General features: G+C 35.6%; 1 protein-coding gene across 1 annotated transcript in view; it reads left to right on the top strand.

Moving 5' to 3' along the window:
• NAA15 (N(alpha)-acetyltransferase 15, NatA auxiliary subunit) overlaps positions 1 to 9,260 on the top strand; it is a 102,848-nt gene that overhangs the window by 59,468 nt on the left and 34,120 nt on the right. The window contains exons 7-11 of the mRNA XM_012805384.2: positions 304 to 423; positions 2,823 to 2,918; positions 3,293 to 3,399; positions 4,615 to 4,687; positions 8,461 to 8,630. Of these exons, the coding sequence (XP_012660838.1) occupies positions 304 to 423; positions 2,823 to 2,918; positions 3,293 to 3,399; positions 4,615 to 4,687; positions 8,461 to 8,630 (566 nt within the window). The remainder of the gene's footprint in view (positions 1 to 303; positions 424 to 2,822; positions 2,919 to 3,292; positions 3,400 to 4,614; positions 4,688 to 8,460; positions 8,631 to 9,260) is intronic.

Raw genomic sequence — 9,260 nt, forward strand, 5'->3', positions numbered from 1 at the left:
AAAAAAAAAAAAAAGAATAAGTGTTAAGTAGATGGTAGTTTGGTGACAGTGTTCAGTGAAAGTGGCTTGGGTTGGGCAAATTGCCTGAATAAATTAACAATGTGAACAGGATGCCATTTCTAAATAATATAACTTCACAAATGAAGGGGACAGTAAAATAACTTGATCTAATCTTAAGGGAATTGATACCAGATCCATTTACTTCCCAACATTGATTTGTAATGAGATTTTAAGAGAAAATTTGAGAAAAGTTAAAATTAGAATGTTACTCTCAAATATTTAATTTTTTTCCTATTAAACCAGGGGAACTTCTGTTGCAACTGTGTCGCTTGGAAGATGCTGCGGATGTTTATAGAGGATTACAAGAGAGAAATCCTGAAAACTGGGCCTATTACAAAGGCTTAGAAAAAGCACTCAAGCCAGGTAGTGTTTAAAAGTGATTTTCTAAGTTTTAATTGCTAATGTTGTCAATAAATTTTTTTATTAAGTCATTGAAAGCACAACTAGAAAAATAGTGATTAAGAATTAGTTCAAGGGTACATGTGAATCTTTCTAAATGTGGAATATAAATGTCTTAACATAACAACTATGAGAATGACATGAAGGCTTGGATGAAAGTATTTCAAATTGTATATGGAAACAACACACTGTACCCCATGAAAGTATCAATGTACACAACTATGATTTAATTAAAAAAAATAAAGTTACTGATTTTTGAGTATTGAAAAAAAAAGAATTAGTTCAAACTTTGAATACAAAATTACATTTGCAAACTTTTGTTTAATATGGCAGATTAAGCATGTTCTTCAACCTCTTCTCTACTATAGATTTATAGAAATGGTTAAGAAAATAATTTTAGAAACAACTTTAGAAAAAATTTGCACTTGCATGATAGCATCAAAAATATGAAAGGGAAATTTTCTCTGACAGAATTGGAGATATCTCCCCAAAGGAAAGAAGCAAGTATTATCTTTGCACTAAGCTGTGACTGCAGCAGTGACCTACCAGTATCACATGAACATAGCCGTGCTGAATGAGCAGCACTGTTCCTTTATGGGAGGAGGGGTTAAATTTCCATCAGTCACACTTGGGTCCAGAGACTTTCTGTGTGCCTATGCTCCTCATACCCCCATTACCGTCTCCTTTGAATGGAGTCTACTTGTTGGGGCAAGCCTGTAAAAAATGGCCACTATCCTTAGCAGAGCTGATCTGATTTGTTTCCATCAAGGCTGATAGTGAGCCACTGACATATATACAAGAGAACTCCCTTGCTGCAAATTACTTGGTAACAAAGGTTTTTTTTTTTTTTTTTGCGGTTTTTGGGTTTGAACCTGCCATCTCCAGTACATGGGGTCGGCACCCCACTCCTTTGAGCCACAGGCGCCACCCGGTAACAAAGATTTTTAAACTGTCACAGAAACATCAGCAAGGACCAGTTAATCATGACCACCTGCCAAAGGGAGAGTAGAGATGATTGAAGAATCTGAAAATGGATGGAAGGAATTATAGCTCTGAAACATGAATAGTTATGAAAAGTACCAGTGAAGAATATGCAAAATGGGGTGGTACCTGTGGCTCAAAGGAGTAGGGTGCCAGCCCCATCCATATACTGGAGATGGTGGGTTCAAACCTAGCCCCGGCAAAAAAAAAAAAAAAAAGTGCAAAATTAAAAGCCTACTTATTGAAATAAAGATTTCAATAGACTGAATAAAATAGAGGCCATTCAACTGAGGACAAATTAGTGAAGTGAAAGATTAAACTGAGGAAAGATCTCAACTTTTGCATTGAGAATAAAAGAGAAAATGTAAAAGAAATATGGAGGAATGTAAGGGGAATTCAAGAGCTCCAAAATAAGTCAGAAGACAGGAATTAGAAGGAAGAAGCTAAAGAAAACAGTAGGAGGCAGTGCCAGCCCCATATGCCGAAGGTGGTGGGTTCAAGCCCAGCCCTGGCCAAAAAAACAAAAAGAAAATAGTAGGAGAAGCCAAATGTGGAAACATGGTAACTAAAACTTTTTCAGAACTTAAAAGTAAAGGCATTCTTAGATTTTGAAAGTCTGCGTAAAGCAGACAGGATAAAGAAAATTATATATTTTATGAATATGAAATGTCTAGAAAAATAATGGCCGGCTGCAGTGGCTCATGTCTATAATGCTAGTAATTTAGGGGAAGTGGGAGCAGTTTGAAATCAGCTTGGGCAACATAGGGAAAACCCATCTGTACAAAAAATGTTAAAATTAACTGAGTGTTGTGGCTCACCTTTGTAGTTCTAGCTATTTGGGAGGCTTAGGCAGAAGGGTCACTTGAGCCCAGGAGTTAAAGGCTACAATGCTGCACTCCATTGTAGGTGACAGAGACCTTATCTCTAAAGAAAAAAAAAAGTAATGAAAGATTCTAAAATGATTGTTGATATCCAGGTATTTGGGTGGTAGGATTACAAATGTTTTTTTCCTCATCTTTAAATTTTCTTTTGAGATAGAGTCTTACTATGTTGCCCTTGGTAGAGTGCTGTGGCGTCACAGCTCACAGCAACCTCAAACTCTTGGGCTTAAGTGATTTCTCTTGCCTCAGCCTCCCAAGTAGCTGAAACTACAGACGCCTGCCACAACACTGGGCTATTTTTCTGTGGTAGTTGTCGTTTGACAGGTCCAGGCCAGGTTTATGTGGCTGGCATCATAGCCGCTGAGCTATAGGTGCCAAGCCATAAATTTTCTTTTTTCATATTATAATTTTTATATAATTTGAAAAATGTGTAATTTTTCAGAAAAATAAACGGTTTATAATTACATATAATATATATATATATATATATATTTTTTGCAGCTAATATGTTAGAACGGCTAAAAATTTATGAGGAAGCCTGGACTAAATATCCCAGGGGATTGGTGCCAAGAAGGTTGCCATTAAACTTTTTATCTGGTAAGTGCAGAATAAGAATAATTGCAAAGGAAATAAAATGTTATTATGGTTTAAAGATTCTTTTCATAGGCAGGACATGGTCACTGGTGCCTGTAATCCCAGAACTTTAGGAGAGTCAGGAGGATCACTTGAGTCTAGGAGTTCAAAACCAGCCTGGGAACCATAGGAAGACCTGCCTCTATCCCCTACCCCCCACCAAGTTACTTAAGTTTTCTTTTCTTGGTTTTAAATATGAGTATGCGTATTAAGATTAGATGCATTGTTAGAATTGTCCAGCAACTCGAGTGAGTTTAAGTTACTAAATATGTATTAGTAAGTATAAGTCAGTAAATCTAGTGGGTAAATGTAAACCAGCAGGATTTTTCTCTTCCAAGGTGACAAGTTTAAAGAATGTTTGGATAAGTTCCTAAGGATGAATTTCAGCAAGGGCTGCCCACCAGTCTTCAATACTTTGAGGTCATTATATAAAGATAAAGAAAAGGTAAAGTAAAATATGATGGCCTTTTGTTGGCTATCATTTTTTGCTCCAGATTTGGAATGAATGATTGATTGTTGATTATTTTTGCATAATAGTACATGTTTTGTGAATTTGGTGTCAGACTTCCTAGCCTGCTCTTTAAATGCTTCTAATATCTCTTTCTTTTCATCTTTCTCTTTTTAGCCCAGTAACTTGATGCTTATTTTCTTTCTTTTGTTTCTACTATATACAGTGTGGCCATAAAGTTCATGTGCTGTTTTCAGTTGCACACTATTTTAAATTGCACACGAACTTGATGGTCACCCTGTTCTTTCATGTTCAGTGTAGGTTATGAAAAGTTGGTAAAGTAGTTTCTCCAACATTTTTTCTAATCTTTCTTCAAAAGTCACGTTCTATCAGAAAAGTTTGTATACTATCCTAGTCAGTCAACTTAGTTTTTCAGCTGTACTGAAAAACGCATACTAAGTTTTTAAAATGCTTATTTTCAGGGTATTTTAATCTTAATTTAGAATAATTTTCTTGTAAGCACATTGTCACAAAGACATGTGATTAGAGAATCAGAAAATTGAGACAAATTAAATATACTAAACACTTTAACCAGAAACTCATAATGTGCATTTACTTGCCAGTCTTTCATTGAGAGGTCTGAGGTGTCGGCTTTTTTGATTGCTCTTTCACTTCTTTCCCTTGCTTAAATCACATCCATGAAATATGATTTGTTATTTTCAGCTTGGGGAAAGTGACAACTCATTCTCCTGTACCTCAAACCCACTTACACTTAGTCTTTTGTGTCTTCAGTTTTACTAATGTTTTCCCCGAGTTGTGAAATTGAGAGTTGAGTATCTGCTTATAAGTTTTCTCTTTTTACATAGCACTTAATACTTGATTCTTAACAAGTAAATGTTACTTGTAGGTGCTATTTGTGTGATTTGAGATAAAAAGGAATCAAGATGTAACTCTTGCCTCCTGATTTTTGGTTTAGCTGATGCTGTATTTTCTAGCAGGGAAAAAGAGTATACCAGTAAGTTTTTATAAAGTTATGTCTTAATATATACTTGCATAAATACATGATTCATTAAAAATTTTTAGCCATAGGTTAAGAGATTTATAATGGGTGTGTATATGTTGGAGTATTTAATTTAGTCCTTTAATAGAAATTGACACAAAAATACTAACTGTATTTTTCCTATTAAGTGTACTTGTGTGTTTGTACTCTAGGTGGCAATCATAGAAGAATTAGTAGTAGGTTATGAAACCTCTCTAAAAAGCTGCCGGTTATTTAACCCCAATGGTAAGTGCTTAAGTTTTATGTTCTAAAAACATTTTGAAAATTTTAATATATTATGAAATTTTTACTGAGTTGGTTGGTATTATTTAGTCAGTAAGTATAGTGCATTTAATTTTTTTCCTATTGTACATTCTGTGATATTTGGTCATATGAAAATCATGTTAGTTTATTGGGATTTTTTTTTTTTTTTTTTTTTGAGAGAGTCTTAAGCTATTACCCTGGGTAGAGTGCCATGGTGTCACAGCTCACAGCAACTTCAAACTTTTGGGCTCAAGCGATTCTCTTGCCTCAGCCTCCCGAGTAGCTGGGACTACAGGTGCCTGCCACAATGCCCGGCTATTATTTTTTGTTGCTTCTGTAGTTGTCATTGTTGTTTTAGCCTCCTATGCTGGGTTCGAACCTGACAGCCTTGGTGTATGTGGTTGGCGCCCTACCCACTGAGCTATGGGTGCTGCCCTCAGAAAAAAAATTATATAAAATTTAAGATATGGGCTTGGTGCATGTGGCTCAAGTGGCTAAGGCGCCAGCCACATACACCTAAGGTGGTGGGTTCAATTCCAGCCCAGGCCCGCCAAACAACAATGATGGCTGCAACCAAAAAATACAGGTGTTGTGGCAGGCACCTGTGGTCCCAGCTACCTGGGAGGCTGAGGCAGGAGACTCACTTGAGCACAGGAGTTGGAGGTTGCTGTGAGCTGTGATGCCACATCACTCTACCCGGGGGGATAACTTGAGGCTCTGTCTCAAAATAAATAAATAAATAAATAAATATTAAAAAAAAATTTAAGATATGTAGGCCAGATGCAGTAGCTCATGCCTATAATCCTAGCACTCTGGGAGACCGATGTGATGGATCACCTGGGCTCATGGGTTTGAGACCAGCCTGAGCAAGAGTGAGACCCTGTCTCTAAAAAGTTGTGCTGGGTGCCTGTAGTCCCAGCTACTTGGGAGGCAGAGGCAAGAGAATCACTTGAGCCCAGGAGTTTGAGGTTCCTATGAGCTATGGTACCACAGCACTCTACTGAGGGCAACAAAGTGATACTGTCTCAAAAAAAGGGACAATTTTAAAAAGGCAATTTTAGACATGTGGAAAGCCAGATGCAATAATTTTATGACTGACACTCTACCTAGAACTCAGCTTTAGTAATGTTTAATTCATTATCAAACTTACTTTATCTGTATCTTCACTACTTTATTCCTATCTTATTCATCCATGAGTATTTCTAAAGATAAGGACTTAATCTAAAACATAACCATAATATCATTATCATATCTGAAAATTAATATGTAATAGCAAATATACAATCTACGTTCACATCGCAAGTTCTATTATAAATGATATATATTGTTTGCCATTCCTTTCCTTTTTTGAAGTTTGTTTTGAAGATCCAGATGAGATTTATACTTTGAGTTGGATTGATATCTCCCTAAGGCTCTTTTGTTTTTGGAGACAGAGTCTCAGGCTGTTGCCCTAGGTAGAGTGCTGTGGCATCATAGCTCACAGCAACCTCAAACTCTTGTGCTCAAGCAGTTCTCTTGCCTCAGCCTCCCAAGTAGCGGGGACAACAGGTGTCTACCACAATGCCCGGCTATTTTTGATTGTAGTTGTCATTGTTGTTCGGTGGGCCTGGGCTGGATTTGAATCCTCCACCTCCCGTGTATGTAGCTGGTGCCATAGCTGGTTGAGCTACAGGCACCGAAGCCTCCCTAAGTCTCTTTTAAAATCTATACATTTCTCATCCATCTCTTTTCCTGCAAATTATTTGAGAAAGAAATTTTTTTCTGTTTTTAGTTTTCCCAGTCTAGATTGTACTGAATGTACCCCATGTGTTGCTTAACACATTTCTTTGTCCTCTGAATTTCATATAAATTCATAGTTGGCTGTAGAAGTATGTAGTCTTAACATGATAGCCATTAGCCACATGGGCTAATAAACATGTTTTAAGTTAAATAAAATAATAAATTCCATTGCTCATTTGCAGTAGCCACATTTCAAGTGTTGTTCAATAACCAAATATAGGATGGGGCAGATACCGAATATTTTTTGTTATTGGAGAATCTTCTAATGGATAAGTCTGACTACAGGAAGAGATTCAGAGGATTTTTTTGGTGATTTTGCTCTCTCTCTCTCTCTCTCTCTCTCTGTGTGTGTGTGTGTGTGTGTAAGCATTAGAGAAGTGAGCAAGAGTATTTTGCAAACGGTGGTGTATTCCTGTGTCAGCAGGCATATGTAGTGTGTGTGTGTGTGTGTGTAAGCATTAGAGAAGTGAGCAAGAGTATTTTGCAAACGGTGGTGTATTCCTGTGTCAGCAGGCATATGTAATACTTGTTTTATATGTTAGCAATGGTTAGAAATTACCAACTGGTGATAATTCTATCATTCCTTATTATTTTAAAAGAGAAATTTCCCTTAATCTGTTCTCTGCTTACCCAGTATTTCCATTTGTATAGGGAAAACATGATTTATAAATGTGGTTTTTCTATTTCCTACTTTTTTAATTTTTTAAAACAGTTTTCAAAATAATGAATTGGTTTAGTAGTATTCTATAAGATGACAAATACATTTTAGAAAGTATTTTGAATTCATGGATTTAATAAGCATTTGATGTTTTAAATCTCATATGGTTCCATTCTTTACATACCGTGGTAGCAGTTGATAGAGCCCTTAACTGTTTACTGAGTCAAGATATTACAGTTTATTTTGTATGCTGCCATTGTAGATCTGGAATCAGTTATTTTTCCAAGAAGTTCTGTTTCCTATTATGGGAGAACCCAGTGTGGGACCCGGGGTGCTCGGTGCTTTTGGGTTGGTCATTGTTTCTAGATCTCAGGTTAATTTTAATAGTATTTTAAAAAAAGCCTTACATGGTTTCATTGGTTAATCATCATGATGTTCCTTTGATTATCAGCATTTTCCTACATATTTTACAAATGTGGAAGAGGTTCAATGACATGCCCAAGAATATGCAGCACTTTTGTTGCAGATCTATCAGATGGGGAGTTGGTGAGTTCCACTCCTGTTGTTTGTCCACTGAGCAATCCTGCTTTTACTAGAAAAAAGCAATCCATTGCTTTCTTTGAAAGCAAATAACAGTCCTCAGACTTTAGAAATTTGTATTAAAGAAGAATTTTTTAATGTGTAGGTTGTATACTTGCACATTTTCTCGTGAATATATTAAAATTAAATCATGAAATAAAATATAGAATAAAGATTTTTTACTTGTCATCACATTTTTTGAGTATAGTTTTAATTCAACATAAATTGTACATTTTTGCATCTTCAGCATAATACTAAAATCTAATCCAGTCACCAAAGTATAAAATAACCACATCATGAATATATTTATATAGTTTATTGTAGTAGCTAGAAACTCAATTAAGCAGTCAGAGCTTTTATTATTTTTAACTTTACATTAGTGGAAAATTTTTTTTTTCCTTGTAAATGATATTCTGATCAGTATACTCTCCCAATTCTAGTACAGTTTGTCTTCCTCTAATGCCCTTTATTTTTCTTTTTAGGTAGTTGATATCTTTGTTCTTATTTGTCTGCCATATGTTATATAAAGTCTTACTATATGCAAGGCATTGTGCTAGAGCCTATAAAAATATAGAGTAGAAAATGTGGTCACTTCCAAAGATCTTACAGTTTTATAGCTATATATGTGAATAAAATACTTTTCTTTATTAATATAAGGACCATTTGGGGGGATACTCCCATTATGTAATGCCTAATTTGGTTTCTTCTCTCTTTCTCCTTCCTCTCCTGCTTTTTAAAGATGATGGAAAGGAGGAACCACCGACCACATTACTTTGGGTCCAGTACTATTTGGCACAACATTATGACAAAATTGGCCAGCCATCTATTGCTCTGGAATACATAAATACTGCTATTGAAAGTACACCTACATTGATAGAACTCTTTCTTGTGAAAGCTAAAATCTATAAGGTAAAAATCTTTTCCCCCTTTTCTTAATAAGGTAATGAGACTTATAAACTTTTTCCTATATTTTATAGATTCTAAGTGTAAAAAAATAACGACATTTGATGACTCAGAAGCCATGGAATAACTAGTACATTTCTCACTTTGATTACATTTGGACTTGAAATGGTCATACTAATTTGATACTTCATCTGTGTCTATAAGTATTTATATACACATAGTTATCCATATGGTTGGTCTCTTGGGTTTTAGAATAAGAGTACTAAAGGTAATTTTACTTGCTGTGCAGTGTGTTTCTGTTGACATTTGACTTACATAACATTAGTGCCTGGCAATGTTAATGATATCAAACTGTGAAGATTCTATTATGAATTCAACTTATTATATTTTTTGAAGCCTCAACTCCTGGGCCATGTTTTAGAATGTTTATCATATTTTCCAGCAACATATTAAAATAAAATTGACTTTTCCCTATCTTATTGCAAATAAAATTTAGTAATCAGAGCTCTTGAGAGCATGATTGTAAAACAATTTAAGTAATTTGATCGCTGGGTGTGGTCGCTCACACCTATAATCCTAGCACTCTGGGAGGCCGCCAAGGCGGGTGTATTGCCTGAGCTCACAGGTTTGAGACCA

Source organism: Otolemur garnettii, unplaced genomic scaffold, assembly GCF_000181295.1.
Source record: "Otolemur garnettii isolate 467f Iridium unplaced genomic scaffold, OtoGar3 scaffold00041, whole genome shotgun sequence".
Classification (NCBI taxonomy): Eukaryota; Metazoa; Chordata; class Mammalia; order Primates; family Galagidae; genus Otolemur; species Otolemur garnettii.